This window comes from Dermacentor albipictus, chromosome 3 (genome assembly GCF_038994185.2).
Source record: "Dermacentor albipictus isolate Rhodes 1998 colony chromosome 3, USDA_Dalb.pri_finalv2, whole genome shotgun sequence".
Taxonomy (NCBI): Eukaryota; Metazoa; Arthropoda; class Arachnida; order Ixodida; family Ixodidae; genus Dermacentor; species Dermacentor albipictus.
The window spans coordinates 124,469,523-124,496,896 of NC_091823.1; the positions used below are offsets into that span (position 1 = coordinate 124,469,523).

General features: G+C 44.1%; 1 protein-coding gene across 2 annotated transcripts in view; it reads left to right on the forward strand.

Annotated features, from left to right (window-relative positions):
* Positions 1–27,374, forward strand: part of LOC135909446 (Na(+)/citrate cotransporter-like) — a 60,381-nt gene that overhangs the window by 26,377 nt on the left and 6,630 nt on the right. For both annotated transcript variants that reach the window (XM_065441405.2, XM_065441406.2), the window contains exons 9-14: positions 5,326–5,448; positions 9,793–9,912; positions 12,480–12,554; positions 14,499–14,594; positions 17,942–18,122; positions 19,066–19,227. In XM_065441405.2, coding sequence (XP_065297477.2) covers positions 5,326–5,448; positions 9,793–9,912; positions 12,480–12,554; positions 14,499–14,594; positions 17,942–18,122; positions 19,066–19,227 — 757 coding nt within the window. The remainder of the gene's footprint in view (positions 1–5,325; positions 5,449–9,792; positions 9,913–12,479; positions 12,555–14,498; positions 14,595–17,941; positions 18,123–19,065; positions 19,228–27,374) is intronic.

The following is a 27,374-nucleotide window of genomic DNA, read 5'->3' on the forward strand; positions in this document are numbered from 1 at the left end:
AATTCATTCAATAACGCACTTGCGCTAAGCGGAGGGCCTACAAGATTGAGGATGTACACTGTTTTAACGGTATCGCCATCTAGCGGCCGCGGCCGCTCTAACAGACCTCAAACGGCAGCTGTCTCTCAGTTTCCGCGTAACCGATTTGTCTTCTCGTATATTGCAATAACAATTTGAAATTATCATGTCTGCAGCTTCTGCGTAAGTCGTACTTTAAGGATTTTTCTGGCGCCATTTACTTTTACGCATTCGTTTAGTTCAATAATGCACTTGCACTTGGCGGAGATATAGGGGAATGGGGATGCGTGCTTCGCTGGGAAACACGTGTGTGCCCACGTGACGTACGACGCTTGTGGTGGAAATGCTTATGTAACGTCGTCTAACATCGGTTGTGCTTACCTAACGTCGGCAACCGCTTCGCTGTACATCCACGTTCACAGGATGGAACGAAAGCAGATATTTTTATTTTTATTGTATTCATCCTGGCAGCAGTTATATGGGCACTCCAAGTGAATTTTTGCCATCGCCGTAGCCGTGAGGTTCCGTATATATTTAGGTATATGTATGCCATACGCCATGCCATGCTATGTGGCATGCGGTATATGCGGGTTATGTTTCCACGCCATTCTATCATCAAAGTTGCTCGTACCAGGTCTTACATTGTCGACAAAGTTATTCCGTAGGATGTTAAGAATGGCAGCCTACTAGCAAATGGCATGAAGGAAAAGCAAAACACTGACAGCTCATGTCTTTATCTTAAGTCTTCTCAAACTTTAATACTAAAAGTGCGAAACATTAGCAGAGCTCAAAGAAGAAAATAATGCTGTTTCATTGACGCGGCTACGTACTACTACCTCCGGGACCGGTTCAGGAAAGATAGCCGATGGGAAAATTGGGGGTAATTGCTATGAAAGACATTGGCATTAATTAATAAACATAAATGAAACTGCCCGATGACAGGATTCAAACAGAGAATAACCCTAGTGCAACAGCTCGTTTTTAGTTAGACAGCTCATTCATGCTGCCACTACAGCTACAGTTCTTACACTTCGTGTAATATTATATCTTATTCCCATCGCATTTATTGCTTCGTTCTTATGGCGAAACCACGACTTTTTTGCTTCACCAAGTTTGTTGCATTGATGATGTTCCAGCTTAATTTATTATTCGTCTTAAGCGTTTTCAATTGCAATTTCAAGGTACAGAAAGTTCCACCATGCTGTCATTGGATGCCATAAGAGTTGACTCCTTGAACGAAAAAACCAGCCGAAAACACAATGGACAAGAGGAGAGGTTCACACCACAACACTGTTACATTACAACGACTGTCACACCACAACGTCCAGTCGTTGTGGTGTGAACCTCTCCTCTTGTGCTTTGTGTTTTCGACTGGTTTTTTCGTTCAAGTATGTACCAACTGGCCCAGATTTCAACCCTTCTGCAGAGTTGACTCCGTCTCTATAACGTGGGTGCTTTCTGGACGCCGTTATTTGAGGTGCGGCCTGCTAAGGTGCGGCCTACTTGAGGTGCGGAACTCGCACCACAAAGTTGGCGGCAGGGTTGATTGCTCAATGTTCCATCTGGCTTTCCTGAAGCATGGATGTGGTATAAAAGCTTCCGCGTAAGTTTGTAGAATGAAAACTTGACAGGGCTAGGCGCTACACTGTCGACCTCGACTGTGCAATGCTACGGTCTCCCGCCTATAGTCTGTCAACACGTGCCCGTTGTTTACAACACGCCATTCTGGCATTACGATGCGTCAGCTTGGTCTCTCATGTAGTGCTTTGACGGCCCTCTCACAAGAAGCTGTAAGGAAAACAACCTGACGAGCTTCAATAAGGCCCGTAAAAGAAAACGCAAATACATGATGAATATTCGCAAAACAACGGCAATGAAACAGCAGAGATTTGACTGCAATTTAATGCTTCTCAGCCTTGTTACACTAGCTCGCAAGTGGTGTTGTAAGGTTAAGCTGTTTCCTCGGCCAATATCTGTTTGCCACTAACTATCTGCAGTTCAAGGCATTATTGCTGCAATGCTGCTGAATCATTCATACCGAAAATGATTTTTTTTGTGTTGGATGTTGTGTAGCACATTTTGCAGTCGTCTGAAGCTTAATGATGATCCATGGCCTCCCGCCATTTCTTTCCACATGTGTGCACGTGAATTGTGTAACTGAACTGCGACGCTCTCCGAGGCTGCATTGTACAGGCTCTGTATTTATTAGCTAATAGCGAACGTTTCTCTAGGTGGTGTTGCCGTATCTCTCGGAAATAGCCATAGTCAGGGTGAGAGAGAGGTATAAAAGAATATTTATATTATTTTGTCACCCTTCTTCGGTTCCGTTTTTGAGAAAGGTGGCGAAAGGAAATGGGATGGACAAAACGGGAAACCTGTAATTTGACATCTAGGCCGTGTAGGCATGTATGATCCATGGTCGTGACCCATTGCTCAACTCTTTCCGTACCGCGCCCATTGGGCATCGTTAGCTCGCTAACTATGGTTTGAAACGCCGGTTTCGACACTTTTCGCGCTGCTCACGGACACGCTGCGCTATCTGGCGTAAAGGAGGGGAACTATTCTATTGTTTCCTAAGCAGTTCGACTTTTTACCCTAGGCGGCGATTTTCGAACGTGCTCCGAAGTTATCGCGCTCGCCAAAGTGAAAAGCAAAAATGGCCGCCCGCTATCGATGATTTGAAACGCCGCTTTCGAGACTTTCCGCCGGGTTCATGGACACTGCGCCGTAGGACGCGAAGGAGGAGAGCTGCATTTTTGTTTTCTAAGCAGTTCGCATTTTGCCCGCCAAGCGTTAATTTTTTGGGCGATCCGAAATTCGGCGATCGTCAAAGCAGAAAGGAAAAATGACCGCCTCCGGGAGCGGCGCGCGCCCCTCTAATATCTCGCAGTTCTGCTGCGTTTATGGCTGACTGCATCCGTGGATCGAGCAGCGGTGATTCTGAGGATGCCACCTTTTCGTCGGACTTTGACTCTGACAGACTGACGATGACGCAAGCCAGGCCGAAATATCGACGGCCGTAGCCTGCAGCACGCCAAACTGTAGTGCTTGCGCTTAAATTTTTGTAGTGGGATACCTGGTCAATGAAAAAAATTGATTTTTTCGGAGCTAGTGCCAGTTAGACGGCAGAACATGTAGTACAGCTCATAATTTTTGTTATATTTTCGTTTAATAGATACAAGCGTCTCTTAACAAACGTTCAATTTCATCCCACAATCTTGATTTTGGCTATTTATATCTTTTTTATGACATGTATCTTGGTAATAAGAATTTATGCGTGAAAATTGCTTATTCTGCGTTATGTTTAAGTAGTACATAAAATACTGAGTGCAGTAGTGCCTTCTGAAAAAAGAAATCTGGCGTAACCTACAAAAAACACCTATTCTGGCGCAACCTACAAAAACACCTATTTTCCCCATGGTAGGGAAAGAGTTAAGAGCGTACGGTTTCCATTATATCATTGCCATGTATACAGTTTCTTTGCTGTAGTTTCTTTTTAACTTGGAGAACACTTAAGCTTCGCCTTTAAGACTGGAACGCCCAATAGCATTCAAAGATATCTGTCTCCTTCTCGCGCTTCCCGTCCAGTGCTGCTTTGGAATCGCAATATTTACCGCGAAACGCTGGCGGCGAACGCTGCCCGAGGGCGAGGTTTCTGGTAGAAACGCGGCCTCTTGCGTAGGCCAATCCCGGAGGTAGTGCACAGCCGCGCCAAGAAAGTTACTCATTTTCAGGTTTCTGTTATTGTTTCGCACTTTTAGTGTTTCAGTCTGAGAAGATTTAACATAAAAGGCGCTGTGTATGTCGTCTATCACTGTCCTTGTCCTTCGCACTGTATGTTATTTTATGCGAAGCATATTACGAGAGCTCAACCCAGCTCCTCAGGCGCGGCGGTGTCGCCTTCAATACCACGTGACACCGTGACGTCACGACAGAGGAGAAACGGGACTCCAACTCGCGCCGTCGCTCGCGGCGTCGCGGCGGTATATAAGCAGCTGCGCTTGCCTCTGCTAGACACTCACGAGGTGAGATGCCTCCTGGAGACAGAGCTGCTCGTTGGAATGAGAAGCGAAGGTTGCGGCGTCCTACAGAGACTGATTTTCTAGGTGGCTTTTGCTGAACTCTTGCAAGATGGGCTGGGTGAGAATCGAACCAGGGTCTCCGGAGTGTGAGACGGAGACGCTACGACTGAGCCACGAGTACGATGCTTCAAAGCGGTACAAAAGCGCCTCTAGTGAATGCGGTGTTGCCTTAGAAACGAGCTGTTTCTATGGCTCAGGCGTGCGTCGCTTGCTCAGGTGCACATTTCGTTGCCGCGCCGAACGCTGCGTTGCTCGACGCTCACCGCGTCCAATGCGGGGCGCGTAGTCGCTGCGCCGTAGCCCATTGTCTTACACCCCTTGGCTGGTCGACGGGAACGCTGTCGCGTTCCGCTCTTGAAGGCGAAGCAGAGTAACGCATGAGTTGTTTCTTCGCCTAGCCGAACCAAACATAGCCAAGCAACAGCAGTTCACCAGGCTGAACAGTGGTTCAACAACTAAAATAAAGGCTAGTATGCTTCGCATGCTGGGCTTAACCTTAGATAAGCCACAGCCATTTTTTGATCATGAATTACCAACTAGCCCAAGCAACCATCCTAATAAAAGGCACCCACTGTGGCTGTTTTGTTTCATGAGATTTGTTTGTGGGCTGTCATTCTCGATATACCGAAGAATAACTTTGTCAACAATACGAGGTTAGTGATTGAATGGTGTAGCAATATAACGCGCATATACGCATGACATACAGCAAGACGTGGCATATAGATATGCCTAACTATATACCGAAATTTACGCTCACGGACAGCTCCGCCGACGCCAACACCGGATTTTACACGACTCAGGGCCCTTAACGCTATCGCGCTAAAACACGCCCACCTTTGAAAAATGCGGGTGTATTGAAAACTTGAAACTCAGCTGCAGTAAATTCTTGAGTCGGCTATTGAAGTAACACCCAATTTCCGCTGTTCCCATCATCTTGATATTCCGCTAGACTCGTGCGTTTATTAGTAGGATAAGGTTTGAACTCCTTGCTGTTGATTACTATCACTCTTTTACCGAGGGACACACACGCGCCCACCCGCATACGTACACCAACATACATACACACACATACACGCTCTCAATCTCTTTCGCACACGAACACACACGTACGTGCACACGCACGAATGCGCGCATGCAACTGACAATTGATCGTAGACAAAGGGCAAGAATGTTCTCCAGTATGTGCAGTCGTTGATGGTGTGCTTGTGTTGCTGGCATTTTTCAGGGATGAACGGAACACGCTGTTCAAGGCCATGATGGCGGCTGTCGTGTACGGCTCCAACATAGGCAGCAGCGGCACCTCTCGCGGCTCCCAGCAGAGCTACTACCTGCTCCATTTCTTGCGCCAGTGAGTATACTGCTCTACACGATTGCCAGAGACCACTGCACAAGTACTGCGACTGTCTAGTAATGGACCCCGATAATATCCCCTTTAGTCACACCATAGCTTGAATTATCGATAATCGTCTCAGAGTCACATGATTTTGCAGGAACGCGCTGCAGAGACCGTTAAAACAAAGTTTAATGGGCAGGCTCTGCGAATTTTCTATCAAGTGTTCATAATCAAATGTTCTCACAATCAAACTCCTTACTACCGACCATGAGTATCGTCACATGCAACCGAACACTGTTGCTCCTGAAGGAGCTGCGATCTTACAAGAAACCTCAAATTATCTATGTCCGCAGGCACTGATCTTCTGAATTCCAAAACATTAAGAAACACTCTGCCATTATCTAGCCAAATTTTAAGTCTGGGGCCTAATCAATCGTTATTAAATGGCCAGTTACATGTGAATTGGAGGATGGCAGAAGTTTTTCCCGTGTTTAAAGCTCGAAGAAGAAACGTTCCTGAACACTATACTGTTCCATCTCTCTTGCGTGCGTTAGGTATTATTTTTTTACGGGTATACAACTTTACTAAAACAAAATTTTCATGATTCAGCATGGTTGCCGAAAAAGCCTTTCTTGCGATACTCAGTTGCGGGAATCTACGATTGTACTTTCCTTGTCTTTTCGAAAGGGTTTGATTGTGTAGTTCAGTGTGGTTTATTTGCAGAAAGTTCACAAAATTTATTTTTATTCGTCAACTATATCCTGGTTCTGCGGCTTTCTGTAAACTTGTCGCTACTACGTTTATAACTGTGCTTGCCCGCTACACATGTTTCTTTTGGTGTTCCATAGGGTGTAGTCTTTCTGGCCCTCAACTTTTTAAATTGTTTATGAATGTCTTACTCGATAACTTATCACCCAAAATTCGGCTCTTCGTAGGGGATTGTATTGTCTACCACAGAACAAATTTATTTATGGTAACCTGATTCTGCAAAATTATCTTTCTTTTACGAGCTTTGAGGACAGAACATGGAAAATGGCAGTCAATTCCGAAAATATAAATAACTTTCATTCATTCCTAAACTCTGACTTTTCTTATTCCATATTACCACAGTATTGCTTCTTTAAGTACATTGGTGTGCATTTTGAATCCAACCTGTCATGGTCAACAGATGTCACTGCAATGTGCGCGAAAACATCTCAAACACTTGGTTATGTCCGTCGTAATTTGCTCAGCTTGCCTACTGACACAAGCACATCAAGGCGCGTATCACACGCATGTTCACCGAAAGCTTGGATTTGCGTCATTAGTGCGGTCGATGAACCAGAAAAAATATCATCAATAAGACATAGTGTGCTGAAAACAGGGCAACAGAGTATATTCGACGTAAACACGATTGAAGTTCTAGCGTTACTTATGTAAAACTAAACATTCCACTTCAGCCCCTCGAAACTCTCCGTTCCGCTACCGTCTTATGTGTCCCACGTGGTAGGTGGAGACCGAAGAATTCACAATTTTTTTTTGTCAGGAATTGATACCATCACGAAGAACTTATAATCTTTTGAGTTTTCAACGTATCTTTGGAAGGACCCACGCGTTTAAGGAGCCTCCCTCGCCTCATGTAATTTCAATTTAGAATGAGCTTTCTCATGTCATTCCATTCCTTTATTATCGCGATCTTTTTCTTGAACGTTTAAATTAACTTTATTTTTCTTGTTGGTGTACTTTGTTACAATTTTCGCCCTTTCTTGTTTGTGTAAAGTAGTTTCTTCTTAAAATATGCGACACATTGTCTCCTTTTGTCTTCAGATGCTGTTGAAGTTCCTTTTCTTTGGTGCAATGCTGCTTTGCCAATATTTATTGATTTTACCCTGCTTGCTAAACTAATTGCTCTTATTACAGCGCAGCTCTTAGGCGACCGTTTCTGTGTTGAGCGTCGCCGTCCCTATGCGTAAGCGCGTGAACGCACTCCTGCCACTGCTCGCCCGTTCGTCGTCTTCATCCACAGCTGGCTCCGATGCCGCTCGTCATGGCAGCGCTCGCATACTTCCTCTCACGCTCGTGCCACTTCTCGCGTCTTCGTCGTCGTCTTCTTCCGAAGTTGGTGCCGATTGGTGCCGCTCATCGTGCGAGCGTTCCCATACTTCCCCTCCCTCTGCGAAGGCGCTGATGGCACTGCACCCCTGCCAGTCGGTGCGGTGATTTCGGTCTCAAATTCTTTTCTTCGGCATATCGCGAAATGACAACGCGTATACAGCTTTTCTCAAATTTCGCATTATGGAGTATCGTAATAGTCGGACACGTTTATCATTTTATGTTCCCCTTAACTCAATGCTCCGCATATGACATTTTAAAGTAGGATAAAGAAATAAGCAAACAACGTAATGAAATATTCATTAATTGTGTAATGAGTGAAGCGGCATATTCTCATGTAAACTATTAAATCAAGGACTCAATGTACAAGCAGAAGTTAATTATTCACGGCAAGCATTGCAATCAAGGAGAAACTATCGCATTGCAATTGCTAACAAAACCCTTTTTTAAGATTCTGTCAAATATGGTATTGCCTTCGGCAGAGTGGTCGTCTGTAGCAATCTTCAGCCTATAGAAGCAGTCTGAAGCAACCTTGAATAAGCGAGGGGTCCAGTTCATACAATGCTGAGCGTCCACAGTTTCTTCCTTACCAACCCTCAACAGGTTTGGTAAAACCAAGTCACGAACACAACTTTCTACACCGGCACTGAAGGGAACATAATAACAGTTGCTGTAGCTTCGCTTAGGCGCTGGAACTCAAGATGTAAGGAACAAGACAAGGAGGGAACGTCACGTGACTACTTTGAAGCCTGGTCATAAAAATTTCTGGCAGAAACCATGTCACGATGAATGTCCGCACAAATGCGATTGGAATTTGCGACGCACCGTATCGTCAATGCCAAAACGTTTCATGTATGGGACGTATAGGGAGCCGGGCTCTTTTCCCGCGCTTTCCGCTGGACATGCTGTGCCCTCTAGCGGTGTCGTGACGAAGTCCATGCGTGGCGTGTGTGTACCTATATGTTCAGACAAGATTGCCGGAATATGTATGACACGAGTGTGATATCGCCCAGCACCAGATAAATTTTATATAATTTATTTTGTCGCTAAGAAGCGGCACATACCATTGGCACATAGACAGTGAAGTTGTAAACACACAGGTTGCACTGAAGAGCGGCCCATACCCAGTGCCACATAACGAGTGACCAAGTTGGTCCAACGGCTGGATTCAAAATCGGCGCTCTCAGCACCACAGCACATGCTTTTAACCAATCAGAGCATACATTACCCAGTGACCCAAGTTGGGGAGGGGAGCTATTAGAGACACCAGTAGATAGACAGAACGCTACCGGAAAGTATGTGAACGGTCGTTCGAATGCTAATCGCTTTGAAAATAGAAAAGAAGGGCGCATGCGAAGTAGGCCCTCTCCACGTGACAAGACAGTGGTAAATTGCAGCCACGCAGAGCGCGGAGAATACGAGGGAGAGCAGAGGGGAGGAGAGGTGGCGAGATTCGATCTGGCCGATAGGTGAAATCGTAGATAAGACCCGAAGAAAATGAGCGTTGGGTGATGTTGTAGTACAGTGAAATTCTGTAACATTGTCAGCGACGCCAGGCTGGCGCCTGGAGCCAGTAAACGAGTAAAGCGTTGGTTCGGGCTTGTTGGTAATCCGTATTTGATACTGTATAAGTGCAGAATTTACAAAAACCACAAATGAACACGAACGGGACAGGCGCTAACTTCCAACTAAAGTTTAATGGAAGATGTCATGAATATATACAGAAAAACAGGCAAAACGAAACAAAAAAGACGAGAGAGCTGACAAATAATCATTTCATTGTACCGTCGAAAATGTGTACTTTATAGTAAGCGATTGTCTCCAAGTGCTCTTGATAAAATTCATTTCTTTGAGGGGAAGATGTGAAAGCCACTGTTGAAAGTCCTCGAGCTGTGCGCACGCAACTCAGGGCGAAGTGGACTATCGCGATCAGTACAACATGAATATCAGTTTTTTTTTTGGTGGGGAGGGGGAGGCGTAGTGTGAGCTACCATGCAGCCATATAGCGTATAGCGTGCGCTTATAGCCGCATGACAGGTCCTACACAAGAATATTGCTGGAAACCGTATCGATTACTGGTAGCACCCTGCATGGTTACAAGAAAAGTGGCACTTGTTATTTATGTTATCGAAAGAACTGACAGTCGTGTGGCTGTGTTGCAAGTACTATTGAGTGCGATAATACCTGAACTGCTTTGGACCATGCCCGTAGTGACTTGGATGCATTTGGTAAATGCTCTCTATAGATGCATGAATATCGTGAACCCAGGACGTACAACGGAGGGACGACGCTCAACTACGTGACCTGGACAGTGTACTCGGCTCCGTCTGTGGTCGCTTCGGCAGTGTTCCTGTGGTGGCATCTCTGCAGGCGATTTGTGCCCAGAGCGTGAGTTGACAAACGAACGCGCTCATTCTCTCTTCCGTCAATTTCCTTTCTACAAAGCCGGAACTCTGCAAGCGGCATCTATTGCGGTATGGCTGAAGCACAACATAAAGGAGGCTTTTAGCGCAGGATAAATATACTGCATGAGAGTGATTATTGATACCGTAGTTTTCCGAAAAGTTGACCCAGATGTTTGACTTTCACCCCAAAGTCCGGCACACAATGGCTAAAAACGGAGTCTTCATTACTGCAGTCGTCTGGTTCGTTTTTTGCGCATCTGCGCTGGAAAAAAAATATTACCGCAAGTTACCGATCACTGAAGTTAGGAAATTGCGACACGCGGCGCTCTTGTTCCCGAGTACGCCGGTAACGAGAGTGTCAGACACTCCTGCTTGAAACATGGATAGGATCTGGCACTCTCGTCACCGGCTTGCTCGGCTACAAGAGCGTCGCGAGCCGCCATTTCCCCTGCTCCGTGCATTGGTTACTTGAGCTAATTGTTTTCCGTTGTAGTTGTACATTACGCTTTAGTGTCGAACTTTCTGCAAGCGCCTCGTATTCTTAAGAGGAAGCCTTAGCTCGGGCGCAACTCCGACGCCGCCTATTGAAAAACATGTAAAACGTAAAAACGTTTTTCTGAGATAACCCCTGGACCGATTTTAATGAAATGTGTTGCATTTGAGAGAGATAGTCAGCTTCTAGTGAGTGTTGGAAGCGGAATTCCGATTTATGTCCTGAATTTTATTTTAAAAATTTTCAAAATTCTGAAAGTTTAGAAAAATAGAAGCACGAAGTTTACATATTCATAGCTCTGCATCAAAAGCAGATATCGTGGTTCTGTAAAGGGAATCCATTAGATCATTCAAAGCGGACAAATTCGATAGGTCATTTTATATATTACGTGAATTTGCTACGTTGTTTACGAGGATTCCGCAAAAGCTGTATTTCCATATTATTAAATTTTTTAGATACATGTGTAACACGCAGACTTTGACGGTTTTAGATGTACTATCATATGCAACTCACAGAATTGTATTATCATTTTTGGTTGCTGAGTTGCAGAGTTGTAAACATTATAGTTTCGTTATTTGAAAAGTTTCCATTCTTGTCAATTTTTTATAAAAATTGAGGACCTAACTGGAAAATTGGAAACAAACAGTCACTATATCTGAAGTTTTTCTTTTAAATGCAACAAACCTCATCAAATTTGGTGCAGTAGTTGCTGAGAAAAACGAATTCTCCTTTTACATGTATTTAAATAGGAGCACCCGAGCTAAAGCTTCCTCTTAAACAAAAGTCGCAGTTTCGCCCCAAAGGCGAAGCATCGATTGCGACAACAAATTAGTTCACAGCTATGCGAAGTAAGGATAGTAGTTTCTTCTTTTTTTCGATGGAATAAACTTGTGAACATTTCCTTACTAAGTAAAACAGCAAGCTTAGTATCACTCACGCTGAAGCAAACATGAACGCATCTAATTCGCTGTCTGCGGAAACTCGCTGTCAAAACGCTGGAGTTGATGAAGCGCGGCACCTGCAGCTAGCCCGAAAGGCGAAGGATCGATTGCGACAACAAATTAGTTCACAGCTATGCGAAGTAACGATAGTAGTTTTTTTTTTCGATGGAATAAACTTGTAAACATTTCCTTACTAAGTAAAACAGCAAGCATAGTATCACTCGCGCTGAAGCAAACATGAACGCATCTAATTCGCTGACTGCGGAAACTCGCTGTCAAAACGCTGGAGTTGATGAAGCGCGGCACCAGCAGCTAGCGAGTTGACCTCCCTGCTGGCTCTCGCTGCAACGCGAAGCAGCAAAAACACAGCGCACACGAATCTATGAGTCATGGGCGCACGTAATCTTTGTACTCACAGCAGATCGCTTTCAAGATAGGGCCCGCGCCCCAAAGCGCAGACGCTCCACGTGCCGCAGCCGCCGGAGTAGAATGCGCCCCCCCCCCCCCCCCGCTTCCCCTGCCCATAGTGCCTTACGCGCGAAGGAACACGGCGGGCTTCCTCTCCGATTCCCTGCTTTGCGCATGCGCGAGATGTAGCCGCCATCCTCGGCTAACTCTGGCAAGCTTTTACTCGCACATACAGCATACAGCGCGCGGTGACGATATTATCGTCCTTGGACTTTATGCGCTACATGAAAGCGAAAGCAGAAATTCGGCTGGCATGTTTATGTAATTGCTATCGCAACGAAAACCTTCGCAGATAGATGCGAATACGAGCAACTCGTTATACAGCGAAGCTATCTAACCGTTTTACTATAAAACTCCTTGGCTATTGTCTGTTCAAATAGATGCAAAACGTAGAAATACCTTCACGAGGCAACCGCTAAACTGATTTGAAGGAAATTAGTGTTATTATTTCAAGTATTAGTATTAGCCTGAATAATCACTGAGAACCAAAAAAAAACAAAAACAAGAGTAATCTGACTTTCGTAATATAATACAACGACTACCCTATTTGTGCCTACGGTACTTCTAAGAACCCCAAGTTCTGATATCGAAAACACTGGCCGAAGAACTCAGATGCGAGATTAAAAGTGCCTAATATTACTTCCTCAGGTTGCAGGGTGCGGCACAGTACCAAAACGACACAGACCCGTGCCACGAAAAGTATGCCGCAATCAGGAGAATAGGGTGAGTGAACGAATACATCAGAAAGAGCCTTGGAAAACGTTGACGTCTAGATTATGGATGTGTCGCACTATTCTCGTGTGTGATAGTCTATAGTGCCAGCTAAAAGATTTTGTTTTTCTACCTCTGGCGTACGGTGTACATAAGAGAAAGATTAAGCATAGAACAGCCTGGGGGGCGCCAATAGTCGTGACGCACAAAATATGAACGGAAAGTGTACAAATACGCTGGGAACATATTGTGGCACTGTGTTAAACTGTCTACATGATAAACATGTTCGTTTTTCCCAACGAGAAAACCGCCAAAAATCTGCAGCGACCATCATCGTCCATACCACGGTATCGAAATAATTTAGGTGCTGATACTCCGTGAAGAGACGCTACCAGGTAACGTTTGCCGCTCCTGTGATTTCTTCAAACGGCGGCAGGTGGGGCCACTGGAAATAGCCCCACCGAGCCACGGTGGTTCTACTGCAGCTGCTGTAGACTGTCGGGCGCCGTGGCTTGTATGGGATAATTTATAAGTGTGGCAAGTGACAGAAGTTTCTCAGCAGCAGTCGCCACAGGATCATATTGACACGTGTACTTGTCTTTATCGGGCGAGACGTTTCACCGTCTAACAAATGTTATCGCACAGCGCAGGACGCGCCTGCATGTATCGGAAGTTTCTGGAATGTTATCGATGGTTCCATGCGCTGTCTGCGACCGAACCTTATGTAATCTGATTGCATGTTTGCGCGATGCGAATAATGTAGAACTTTGTGAAAGGCACGCGGGTCCCAGCGATTACTCTGGAACATTCGACGACTGATGTATAAAAGCCGACAAGCTTGAACCGCTCATCAGATTTTCGACGATCGCCAACTGTGTTCGCCGCTATCGTTGTGCTATAAGTGTAGCCTGTTGTTGTGGGCACAGGTTCGCCCAATACAAGTTAGTTTTGTCTTTCACAGTATTGCCACTGTGTTCTTCAACGTCACCACCACGTGACATCTGAGGACAAAACTATCACCATGAAAGTATTCATTGGTGGGACAGTCCGAGGGTTTTTGGCGCAGTCTCTGTCTTCAAGACATAGTTCTAATTTATAACTATCTCAACATACGTATACTACGGCGGGAAATATATTTAAATGGTGCTCGCAACAGAAGAGTATATGCTTGTTTCTAATTGCTACAATTAGAAATCATAAAAAGAATTAGGCATGACTACATTTTGTTTTAATGCTACTCAAGTAAAGAGGCTAAAATTCTTATATTTCGCTGAATGTGACACGTATCTTCAAGTCAAGGTGCCTCTGCTCATTTTTTCTTCAATACTGTTACGCAGTCTTAAAAATGGTTTGGACATTGTGCTAGAAACAGGGTGAGAAAAACCGAGAGCGTGCCACACCTCTCATTGGCAGCGAGCAAATTGTACAGCCTAGCAATGAGGTCGAATTAATGGTAAAGCGGGGACGATGAGCTTTGCCAGGCTGCCTGAAAAGTTAGTAAGTGTTGGTGTGTTTGTTACTACAGGGGCTGACCGACGGTTATGTTGCACTGCAGCCTTTAAGTTTTGCTTTTACGCAAGTGCTTATGCAGCATTTTAACATTCCGATATTTAGCTCTTCAGTAACAACACTGTTTCGTGACAAGGAAGTGTTCATGGCCACTACCGTAACCACTTTCCTAGACTTACGGGAGTTTTTATAAATATAATTATGGGCATTCTAAATTGCCTCTTGAAGAAATAATTGGTGGTCTAGTTGGTCTTGCTTGATTAAAGAGGCAAATTAGCGGAAACTTAACTCACACGGTAAGAAAAGTGTGTCTCTTCTTGCCCTATCAGTTGTCTTCTGTTAGCGCTAAATTTCCTTGCCGGTTTCTGGAAGATATTCTTCTGCATGGTATTTTCTTCAACAAACCATTCGTGACACTGACCGCTGCGTTCTACCGGCCCCAAACAGGTACAAGTCTTACGAGGCCGTGGCCATAATGATGATGGCGGCCTACGTCAACTGTTCCCTTGTCGACCAGGACTGGATTAACATCAACAACACTAGGTACGCGCACACTGGCGTGCCTCCATATAATCTTATCTCCGTATTTCCGTGCCTAATGACAGATTTATGCAAAGGACAGTGCTGGATACAGGTCGCGCTTTCACGAGAAAGGTGCCACAATCACACTGAAGAATTAGCTGCTGAAACATGCAGCAAGTGAGGCATGCAATTTTAGTGGGGTCGGGCTAAAGAAAAGCATTTGTTTTTTTTTGTTCAAACTCACATGTACAAAAAGTTTGAGTAAAGAAACCTAAACCTGCCTGTATCAAGGAACCGCGCCTTGTCTTCATTTTCTATAGCAAGAGCTTTCACTGCTGGTTATTATTGGTAATCTGTGGGTGGTGTTTAAACATGTCATGTCTTTAATTATGCAGACACTCTATAGATAGTTCGTTTTATGATGGCACGTTTAACCTAGATTGAGCATAAGCAGTAACGTTACGGAAACATCTGATTTTCGCCATAATAATTACGTGCCTAGTGTCCTAAGTCAACTTTACTGAGAAGTATACAAATCATTCCATTAAAGCACCCCTAGACTACTTCGGATATTTGAACACTTTAAACATAAATGCCTATCGTGTGCTGAATGCCAGGACGATCATCTTGTCTCTGCGGTGCCGTGCCCTGTTCCCGATGTCTATTCAGCATGAGTGCGTACCTAGCAATCTAAGCTACTAGATAACGTGCATGATTGGATGAAAAAGGTTTAGATACAGACGGAGAAACAGGAAAGTGGGGAAAGTTACCAAGCAATGCTAATCCAAGGAAATGAAAAAAGGAACAATAAGGAGCTCATTTCGGGCTTTTGCGTAACCCCATTCATACCCTGCAGCACCAACATAATCATGCACGTATAGACACCAGGGTAAAAGCTTTCGAGCTGTCCATCTATCAGAGACATCAGTTCTGATAAGTAGTGCGGCATTGCAATGCAATCACAGACCCGACCATTATTTTGCCGTCTCGCTTTCGTGTGGCGCGTCATAAAGTAATTTTACCTCGTGTAATATGTATTGCACTGTGTGTGTGATTACAGCAGCGTGTGGCCGAAAAGCGCGTACTCCGGGTGACCGGAAGTGGATGACGTTCTCACATATGAATACAGCGTCAACGTGAAGTCTTCTTCCGGTGTAATGCCGACATGTCTCCTGGTAGCACACGGCGATGAGGAGAGGGGCCCATGGGGACAGCAACGGAGCAAGTGTGGGCGCTCATTCGCCATCACGCTCATAATAGTGTAATCACAGTGTAACAGTAATTGGGGGATCATGAGAACGGAATTCATAGAAGAATAAAAATGGGTTGGGTCGCATACGCTAGACATTGTCACCTCCTGACTGGAAGCTTACCATTATCATTGAAAAGGAACGTGTACAATCTGTGCATTTTGCCGGTGCTGACATATGGGGCAGGGACTTGGAGACCGACAGAGAAGCTTGAGAACATGTTAAGGACGGAACTAAAAGCGATGTAGCGAAGAATGCTAGGTGTGACTTTGAGAGACAGAAATATAAATGTTTGGATGAGAGAGCAAATGGGTAAAGCCAATATTCTATTTGACATTAGGAGAAAAAAATGGCGCTGGGCAGGTCATGTAACGCGCAGGTTAGATAACCGTTGGACCATTAGGGTTACAAAAATGGTACCAAGAAAAGGGAAGCGCAGTTGAGGACGGCAGAAGACTAGGCGGTGCGATGAAATAAGGAAATTCGTGGTTGCTAGTTGGAATCGGTTGGCGCAAGACAGTGGTAATTGGCGATCGCAGGGAGAGGCCTTGGCACTGCAGTGGGACAAAGAATAGGCTGATGGTGATGATTCTAATATGACGGCGGCATATGCTTATAAAGCGTACCGCCCTACGTTCAGACTATGGTACGTCTAAACTCAATGGTATTAGCTATAGAATGCATGAAACAATTATTTAGTGTCAGTTGTGGTATACTGCGAAGTTATTTGTGTAAGCACACTATTCGATTGATTTTGCCCGTAGCGAGCATCGCTTATCACCCTGATCGGTGCCATCAGTATTGTTTGCCCGAATGCCAGCCAATGAATGAGTGGTCTTGTGCAAAATCGGTTATGTAAATTATGGTTTTGGTGTTTTTAAAACATGTGTCAGGCTTTGCCTGCAATGCTCTAATGCATACATCGGCTTCCACAATGAACTTTGTGGTTTACTACCATTTCAAACCATCGAGACTTTTCTCATGGTTCTGCCAAAATAGTATATTTTTTCGACAAATGCGCTGCCGAATGTTTTGCAGCAAACCTAGACGCACAAATATCTTCAGCCGTTCTGATCTGATGCGTGCAAGTTTCTGTGCAGCACTACTATGCATGATTTAGTTATAGTTAGAGCTGCCGAAACAATAAATATGCGCTTTGCAAAAGATAATAATTACTGCAGCTTGTCTTATGTTCAGGTTCACCCGGTTTTAAAGTTACGATTAGGCACCAGGCAAGGTGGACGACAATTTTGGCTCACCTTCATAATCTCCGTTATAGCAATTTTGTCATATATTTACGACATTCAGCTCAACCACGATGGATCTCCGGCTAACCGCAGGCTGCGGCTTTTTGTCCTTGATGTTCTGTTACTGAGTACAAATCCGATGGTTTGATTACCTGCCATGGAAGTTGCATTATGAACGGGGCAGGTTGTGTAAATGTGTAATGCAACGTCCTACTCCCGCAATCCTATAGGTCCCTTTCATATCATTTGTGTTGCTTTCTGTAATCAAGCTCCAGAAGTCACTCCCTCTGTAAGCACCACCATTTGCCGGCCTCAATGTCGTCATGCCCTGTTGATTTGCATAAATTCTGCTCCGTAGGAAAGATCCGTATGTCGCCCTTTTCGTATGCGGGAAGAGACAGGGTAACGTTGGAAGCCCGTTCTCCTGCACTATGCAGCGATAGAGCACAAATGCAGCAGGGCTGTGCGCGATCATCCTTCACCCTATTTACATGACCTTTGGTGCGTTAAATGCATGAATGTTTTAGAAATATTTTGTTCGTCCCAGTCAATTAGGGAATGGCTCCCAGGCTAAAAGCTACGAATATGGGCCTTGAGTATATATGGGACACAGAAAACATATACTGGCGTATAATATACAGGGGCGGCACACACAAATATTTTATGCCAGTAGGCAATGGCGAAATAGAATTTCAAGAGGACACAAGATATAATATGAAATATTCGAGAATGGAAGATCAACAAAAAATTAACAACGCAATAAGGGCACTTTCCCGTCGTGTCACCACGAGAGGAACAAGATTTCCTCCATCAGATAGATGGCTACCCAATTCCAGCATTCGCACCAATACTGACCCATGTCACCGCGCAGCGCGGTTCGCTCGCAGACGATGATGGTGGGCCTGACGTCACTTGCGTTCATGGCTCCTGCGCGACGTTCCCGCGGCTCTGCGGCCCCGGCTATCGTCTCGACCGACGTGATCCAGACTCGCTTTCCCTGGGGCGTATTCCTGCTCGCCGGAGCCGGATGCGCCATGACACTCTGTTTCAAGGTACGTGGCCTTGCGCCCGTCGCGCTTTCCTGTGTTTTGTTTCTAATTTAGGAGTATTTAACAGAAATTTTCATTTCACCTAGCATTGAAAAACGCCACTCCTTGAGTTTGCCGCACACAGCGGTGTTTTCATTGCTTATAGTTTTGTCATCAAGATAAAATAAACAGTAGCAGTTTAAAAAAAAAATATGGGGTTGTACGTGCCAAAACCACTTTCTAAGGCATGCCGTAGTAGTGGAGGATACGGAAATTTCGGCCACCTGTGGTTCTTTAACGTGCACCTAAACCTAAGTACACGGGTGTTTTCGCATTTCGCCCTCATCGAAATGCGGCCGCCGTGGGCGGCAATTCGACCCCGCGACCTCGTGATCAGCAGCCCAACACCATAGCCACTGAGCAACCGCGGCGGGTAAAAAAGGTAAAAGCATTGAAAGCGATCGCAGTGTATTGCACAAATACACGAGCTAAGGCTCATAGTTTATTGACCAATGGATCTGTCAGCAAGGATAGTTGGTAATGATTCCTTATGGGGGCGGTAGCGTGAGACAAGTCGAGGACATATAAAGAAAACAGGACGGGTCCTAGTTTTACGGGTAGTGTTAACTGCAGCAAATATTCGCTTAATTATCGAAGAAGTTCGCTGTCATTCACCCAGGGAAACCCATACATCGACACAGGTAACTTGTTGAGCGCAAGCAGTCACAACGCTGACCTGCGCCGCCAAAGGTGAGCGTACATACGTGTCCAGAAGCGAGCGTTCTGTGCTGCCGCTCTCTTCACCATTTCAACTGTGCCGGCTCTCGAACGCTCAGCAAATACGTAGGCTACATGTATAAGTTGGCTTTGACGTCTCTGCTTAAAGATAAATGTTACTCGGAGAAAAGCTCTCTCGCACGAATATCCTCAGTGTGCTTGTTATGTTTTGTTCTTGTTGCAACTTTAGCTCGGTGAGGTGAGCGCCTTGCGCCTGGAACTAGTGTCAGCGGCGGCGGACATACACCCCAGCTTGGGCGTGGCGCTACTGTTCACGATCCAGTGCTTCCTGGTCGAGATGAAGAGCAGCCACGACAGCGTGCTCCATCTCATGGCCCCCATGGTTTCTTTGGTACGTGCTGGTCGGGCTCACGCCACAGTTTTATGCACTTAGTCTGCGGGGTGCGTAGACGCTCTGCACGGCTAGACTGTTAAAGCTTGCTGTGCGGCATACACTGGGCACCTGTTGTGCTTTTAGTACCTCAAAGCCGGAGGAAAAAAGTACCACTAGCGTCCCGGTTGCTCCCAGACGAGCTCCTCCGAGCGCCAGCTTTGTCCAGGCGCAGCTTTGGCGCTAAGCCAAAGCTGCGCGTACACAAGGGAGCTACAGATGAAGTCCAGCATCGTAGATCGCCCTGTGGCTTATTTCTGCTCTATTTTGTTGTTCATCTGGGATTTAAATTGGTTCGCTTATAATAGACGCTAGGACATGGAGTAATGACACCCTATTGGCTCTTATTCTCAACAGGTGAACTTCCAAATGAAGTAGAACTTGTGTGCAGTTGCGCATTATCATTATACCTTGGAAAGTTGGAGAATTTTAATAAATAACGTGGCCTGTGGTATATTTTCTCTGAATACAAGAAGCAGTCGTCACTGGGACATGTATAACTTTATCTCTTTATTACTGCCGAATACTTTTTTTCGTCAAGTAACATTTTGTCGTAGTGTTCGTATGCTGTATATTCTAGCTACCATTTTCCACCAACTTCTGTGACTGACATTGTGTTGGGCTTTGTATTCATCTTAAAAAACTGCTAATTCTATTGCTGCTGTGCCTTTGAGTTCTAAGTCAATACAGGATCGTCCTTGATGCACAGGAATAGCGCATTCCTGCCAACAATGAATAGCGTTCCTTTCTGGTGCAGTGATCACATTATTTAGAGAGTGCGGCGTGGAGCGCTTCCGTCATGCTACTGGCTTTTAACATGTTACTGCTCTGAATAATTTTTCTGAGAACGAGAATTCTAGAACGCCGAGGGCACAGAGATATTGTGAAATAGTACTTTTATCTAGGACCATAGGTCATAAGGGATTCGGATTCGAAGTATAAAATATAAAGAAGGAGAAAAAATGGGTTGAAGCCCCTACGATACATATTACCAAGTGATGACCGACAGCTAAACGCTATGTATGAAAAAAAAAGTGTTCAGTGCCTTAATTTAGGTACTATTATATCGAATAAAAGTCTACTGTTTTGTAGACCCAATACCCGTTGGTCTAGTAGTAAAATAATCTGTATTGAGCGAATGAAAGTGGATGGTGGAAAGCTTGGTGGTGTGAAGAAATTGGGAAGTTGGCAGGTTTAGAATAGCGCAAGCTGACTTAGGACAGGGTTGATTGAATTATAAATGTTGGAGCGAGGCCTTTGTCCAGCAGGGGACATATAGAGGGGGCTGCATCCTCCGCTGTTTATTATTATTATTATTATTATTATTATTATTATTATTAGTAGTAGTAGTAGTAGTAGTACCAATAGTAGTAGTAGTAGTAGTAGTAGTAGTAGCAGTAGTAGTAGTAGGATGAGGAGGAGGAGGAGTAGTAGTAGGAGTAGTGAAGGTTGTCTCATTGGTTTTCTAAAGAACTGAAAGACCATGCACACAGAAGGGGGGGGGGGGAGGACAGGCCTAGTTAAGTGGAAACTTGAACTTAGGTGCTGTCGTTGTCTTTGCAAATTTCATTATAACTGTGATCACTACAACCTCATTGAACGTGTTGAAGCTAGCATGACACATAATTGAATATATTTTTGGAGCTACGAGCGCTCTCATTCATCTAAAAGGAGCGCCGAGGATGTATGTCTTGTTGATGCATAGCGCTATGTTGTCTCGAATACTGCTGACGCATTTGCGGAACATTTCGGTTCCATATTCAGTGTAAAAGATCTTTCTACCTTAAGTAACCTTCCTTCTCAGTCTGGTAGAGTATGTACGCTAGCACTCAATGAAGGCCTTGTTTTTAAGTGTACGAAACGCCAGAGCTTACCCTTTCTTGTGGTGCTGATCGTATCCCTCCCGCACTGCTTAAGATGCACGGAAGCATACTTGTCCCTGCTCTCACAAGCATCTCTAAGGGTTCCCCTAAAGTCTAGCATGTGTCCTAGCGCTTTGAAGATAGCCCGGGTAGTGCCCACACACAAATCATGTGCTATACGTGCAGTTACTAACTACCGACTTATATCTATACTCAGCGCTGTGTCAAAAATCTTTGAATCGGTATTGTATTTCCTGCCTTTGTCGGTGCTAAAAACATTTTGATAGATATACAGCATGGCTTTGTAGTTGGACGCTCCACAACGATGAGTCACATTTATGACCCATGGTTCCAGCGTGGTAGATGATAGTGGCCAAATAGACGCTCCTCAATTCGGCCAAATTAAAGCGTTCGATGTAGTTTGCCATTATCTCCTTACTACAAAGATCACGCAAACGGACACACCTACTTCTATCAGTGCCCAGGTATAAAATTACCTAAGAAACAGATCGTGCTCCATTGGCATTAAAACACAGAGTTCTATTAGCTATGAGGCCACTAGTAGAACTCCTCAAGGATCTCTTCTTGGCCCTCTTCTCTTCCTACTGTTCATAACTGACATTTCATTACCAATTCGACACTTTGCATTCCTTGCATATACTGAAGACTTAAAAGCTATTTAAAACTAACATTGTTCGGGACTGTGTTGATCTCCAAAAAAAAAAAAAATCATTTTTTCACTGCCGAACCGATACAATAAGCCACTCTTAACTGCTTCCAAAACTTATGTTATAACCGCAAACAGCACCACGCGCAATTTCCGTACACCCTTCCGGATACTCCACTGCTCAGGATGAATGAAGTGACAGATCTTGCTTCGTGTTTCGGTAAAACGCTAAGCTGCTCTTCGCACACTAAATATGCGAAAGAACGTGTCCTTCGCAATCTTGATATTGCTGGTGGTATATCGCACGAGTTCCACTCCCCTGTTGCGTTTCTGAAGCTGTATTCTGCCGTGTGCCTTCCACTACTGCGGTATGTCTCTGCAGCTTGTGCTGAAACATGCAAATCCAATTCTGACATCGTTGAACGCGTCCAAAATACACTGTATTTTTTCAAGCACTGCCTTTGCCATTCAGGCGATCATAGTTCAACCCTATCAAATGTACCTTAACTCACACCTCTACAGTTAAACGAGAAGAAAGGAGGTTAAACAAGGGGCCCGATTTTTATTCGTCATAAGAAGCCAACAAACACTGACACCAAGGACAACATAGGGCAATTACTTGTGCTTAATAAATCAAAATAGCACGCGTAATTCGAAGGTTGTGGGATTGTTCCCCACCTGTAGGAAGTTGTTTTTTCATCCACTTTAATTTCCAATAATGTATCGTTTCTTTTATTTTATTTATTAAGCACAATTAACTTCCCCTATGTTGTCCTTGGTGTCAGTGTTTGTTGGCTTCTTATGATACCTCTGCAATTAAGACGTATAAATCCGAACTTTTGTCCCTTTATAAAGGGGTGCATGACATTGCACACTGCACAAGGTTTCTGAGTCATATGCAATTTCGCGGGCCACAGAAGCATGCAATAACTCCGAAAAGCATGTAATAAGTATTTTGCCTGTATGACATATTTCAGATTTCATTTGGTGGGTTTTTTTATAAATGTAGATAATCATGTATGATTGACTCCCTTTTACGACCGCTTCCTCGTTTTCTATTTACCGATTTGTTTTTCCATCTCGTATTGTTTTTTTGTTTACCACATGTCTTGTTTTTACTGTTTCTCTTGCGTACTATTTTTCAAGTGCACCAGTACGATGCCTCCGCAGCTGTTCGTGGGCACTATATTGAATATTTGATTGACTGATTATTATTATTATTATTATTATTATTATTATTATTATTATTATGTACCAGCAAAACCGCTATTTTATTTCGTGAGGTCATGTCGTCTACTGAAAATGTAGTATCATGCTATATTAAGCAGAAGTAACCTTTCTTGGTGGTATTAATACACGTGGAATTGATTGGAACACTTTTAGATATTGTCATTGAAAACAATACATAGAGAATTAATGCAGCCTGTTATTGGACTTTCTGTCCTTTTGTTCCCTTCACCTGCACGACCTGATCGCCAATTCCTGTAGTAACGTCTTAGACCTTTGCATCTTCTCGAATGCTCAAGTCATAGATGCCTCTCGTCATGACATTTCCCTTGTGCGTAACGATAAGTTTCATCCGTCTCTAAAAATAACTCTATCCGTGTCAGCTTTGAGACAGAGCTCCTCCAGTGGCATAAATGGATAATCTCGCTTTGCTTTCATGCGCGGTGATTATGTTGGTTTGTAAATTTTTTTTCTGTTATATCTGGTCTTATAACCTTATACTTTTCTGCTCGCAGTAAACACGTTGCAATGTGGAGTATGCGCTCTCTTGGTTCTGTTTGCTGACTGTCGAGGGAATTCACTTTTCCTGCAACGTTCCGCAAGTTCTACATAACAATATGTCTTGCTCGGCACGAATACACGTAGGTCATGCGAAATTACATTTCTAGATCCTAGTCACTTTATAGATCGGGTCCAGAAAATGTTTCTAAACATATATCATCACCGATTGGCCCCCGGTTACTTACCAAACCAATGTTGATCACCAAGTGGATCAGTTTACGGAGCTTATTTTGATTAGTAAGCGCAAATACACTCATCAGTATAGACCTCGACACTCTAAATATCCCCACTGCTTGTCATATGAATTTATAACTGCCCTAAAGTATAAAGATCGTGTGACTCGCTTTGGTCCCAGCATTCGAGTGCAACGGTGTGCAATGCATTTCGGAAGTTACACGCAGACCTCGCGGTGGAATCGCTAGATGTCGCCGAGTGTTCTTAGGGAAGCGTGAATAAGAAGTTCCGCTGAAGTGTACGACTCATACATAACTGGTTTCGACGATGGCAATGCGTTATGTAGCTGTAGTCATTCACCCAACTCGGTGGCTTAGCGGCTAAGGTGTCGCGCTGCTTAGCACGAGGTCACAGCATCAAATCGGAGCCACGGAGACAGCATATCGATGGGGGCGCAATGCAAAAGTGTCCATGTCTCATGCATTGGGACATATTAAAGATCCCCACGTGGTCAGAAATAATCTGGAGTCCCTCACTGCGGTGTGCCTCATAATCACATACTGGTATCGACACATAAAACCCAAGAACTAATAAAAAGGGAAAGATCGCGCAGGCCTAAAATCTGGACATCGTGTGCCTGTTGAGTAGACGGAAGAATTTCTCTTCTTTCGGACTCTCTGCAAACACCTCTGTAAGAAGGATCAAGACACAATGATTTCTTGGAAGAGAGCACCTCTGATGGACCGGCGGAATTATGAAAGAATCGATATCCGCAAGCCCTGTAGTAAGCGCGGAGACTGTTTTCGCCTGCATGACTCTAGCGGAGTAGAAGCCCAAGCAGTCACCGAATCTTTCGATGCCCATTTTTCATTCCTATATAAAGCTTTAAGTTTCAGCGCTGGTGTCAGTCAGCAGAACATGACGATTCCTACATGTAGTGCTGTGTTCTTTGATGAATAACTCATCTACGAATGCCTTTAGCGCTTGAAGTTTTCTGTATCCTGTGTTCCTGATCGCCTACCCTCCACATTTCTAAAATCCTAGAACAGTATATTTGCCCCATGTTAACATTTGTATTTATTGACTCTATAAATACATCCACTTTCCCTGAAATGTGTGAAACTCCTGGTGTTCTTTTTTATTGAAAGTCTCGCTGTAAAACCGATGTCTCGAATTCGATGTCTGCCGCGCCTAAGATTTTTGAGCTCGATGACTCATTGATTCCGTATGAACATGGATTCCACATTTAGAAATCTCGCAAGTTCCATGGCACAGATCTTCGCGCCAGTACTTCAATGGGGTAAGTTGCCACCACTTACTGTGACCTCAGCAAAATTTTTGATGTAGTGAGACACTAACTGGTTCTGATCAAGCTAATGCGCTTTGATCTTGACTCGTCATTTGTCAATCCTCGTGATCGATCATCTTATGTTAACATCAACGGCCAAAGCTCTTCTTTTAACATCGTAACTAGCGCCGTACCGCAAGGACGATTAGGACCACTGCTTCTAAAACATTTTGTTAATGATGCTCTTTCTACTATTTGGAATTCTTCTTTCCTTCTGTATGCCGATGAACAGGAAAGTCATACTATTTATGACAGTCGCATCCTGCACTCTGACCTCTTTCTTTTGTTACGCGGTGCAAAGATAACAGCCTCACCTTGAATGCTGCTAACACCAAAGTCAATACCTTCACGCGCAAAAGAGCAAGCATTTATCTTTCTTATTCTGTACATTCAGTGTCATTGTATAAGGTTTGTGAGATCAATGATCTCGGTGTACTTTTTCATACAACCTTATACTTTTTCTGCTCACAGTAAACACGTTGCAATGTGGAGTGTGCGCTCTCTTGGTTCTGTTTGCAGACTGTCGAGGGAATTCAGTTTTCCTACAACGTTCCGCAAGTTCTCCATAACAATATGTCTTGCTCGGCACGAATACGCGTAGGTCATGCGAAATTATATTTCTATATCCTGGTCACATTGTAGATCGGCTCCAGAAAATGTTTCTAAACATATATCATCACCACTTTGCTTACACGGACACTGCTGCTTGTTCTAGCACTGTTCGATTATTGACATTGCCCTTACTTCGCCGCCGACGGAATCGCGCTGATTTTCTCTTTTTTTTTTCAAACTGCTTCTCGGTATTGTCACCTGCCCCGAACTTCTCAGTTGTATTGTGTTTCACATTACTCGCCAAGCTAACGAAAAACATAGATTCCTTCATGTTCATGTCTGTCATCAGAAACACTCAACAATTCACGGAGTACATTCTTGCTTATTTTCATGATCTCAATGTTTTCATAGCTCGGTAATTGTTCTTTTCCGAGCTTTGCTTTGTTCTGTAATTGCTTCACACATTGTCCAACTGCCATTTTCCTTTTTATTTTTTTTATGCCGAAGCAGTATGTGCCTAGGCGAAACACTGGCAGTCAAACCATAGAATCCCTAATTCCAGAGTATGAGCCATTGTTTATGGGGGATATGAGCCATTGCATCGGTCTTACGGGACCAACGGACAAATTTCTCGTTGGGTAGCCATATAAATGCTTAAGCATTTAAAACATATACATTTATGTGCGTTTTATTGCAGGGAAGGGATTCAGAGGGGGACGGGCTTAAGACTATTTCATGATGACACAATTATCTCGCAGCAGAGGTGTGGTGCCCCATTGGCTACGCCGATAGTGACGTCGTCTCTCTCTCGCAGCCCAGTGCGTGCGCAGAAGTCTCTCTCCGACTTCTCAATAGGTTCAAAAATGTGTCCCTGTATTTAATTAAATGAATTGTGCGGACACACTGGGTTACATGGTAAATGCAGTGCATAACCGAGTCATAAACACCATGATTAACGCATTACGACGCACAAATGCGTAAGATAATCCGGAAACACTTTCATGAAGCCACTGGGAACCGCTCATTGCACTCCTCCATAATGGTGATTATGCGCAGCGCAATGTGTTGCATTTCAAATAAGCAATGTTATAAACCCAAGCGAAACGTGTGCGTAACCTCATTAAGAAACACAAAGACCTACCCAATAAATGAGGAAGAGTTTAAGAAGCCGTCGGGGTAAACCCAAGGATAAACGTCAGGGCCGCACATTTCAACTTCGCTGATTTACCATCTGTACGGTGTACATGGGCGCGGTAATATATGATTGGTCAATGAATTATTATTATTATTATTATTATTATTATTATTATTATTATTATTATTATTATTATTATTATTATTATTATTATTATTATTATTATTATTATTATTATTATTATTATTAGACGCATCGTTCCCGTCTTTAAGTCAGGGTTAAGAACTGCTGCGAGTAACCACGGGCCTATTTCTCTCCTATGAAAAGCATCTAAATTATTCGAGTCAACTCATCACGTAATAATTCATTCTATTAAAAATACTATCATTCCTCAGCAGCATGGCTTCATATCGGGACGCTCAACAACTACCAACCTCGTTAGCTTCATAATGCATGCATCTCAAGCAGTGTATTAGAAAGGACAGCTGGAGGTCATTTATTTTGACCTCAGTAAGGTGTTTGATGTTGTATGCCCCGAAATACTCCTTCAAATGCTAAAACAACTTGATTTGCGCCACTCTG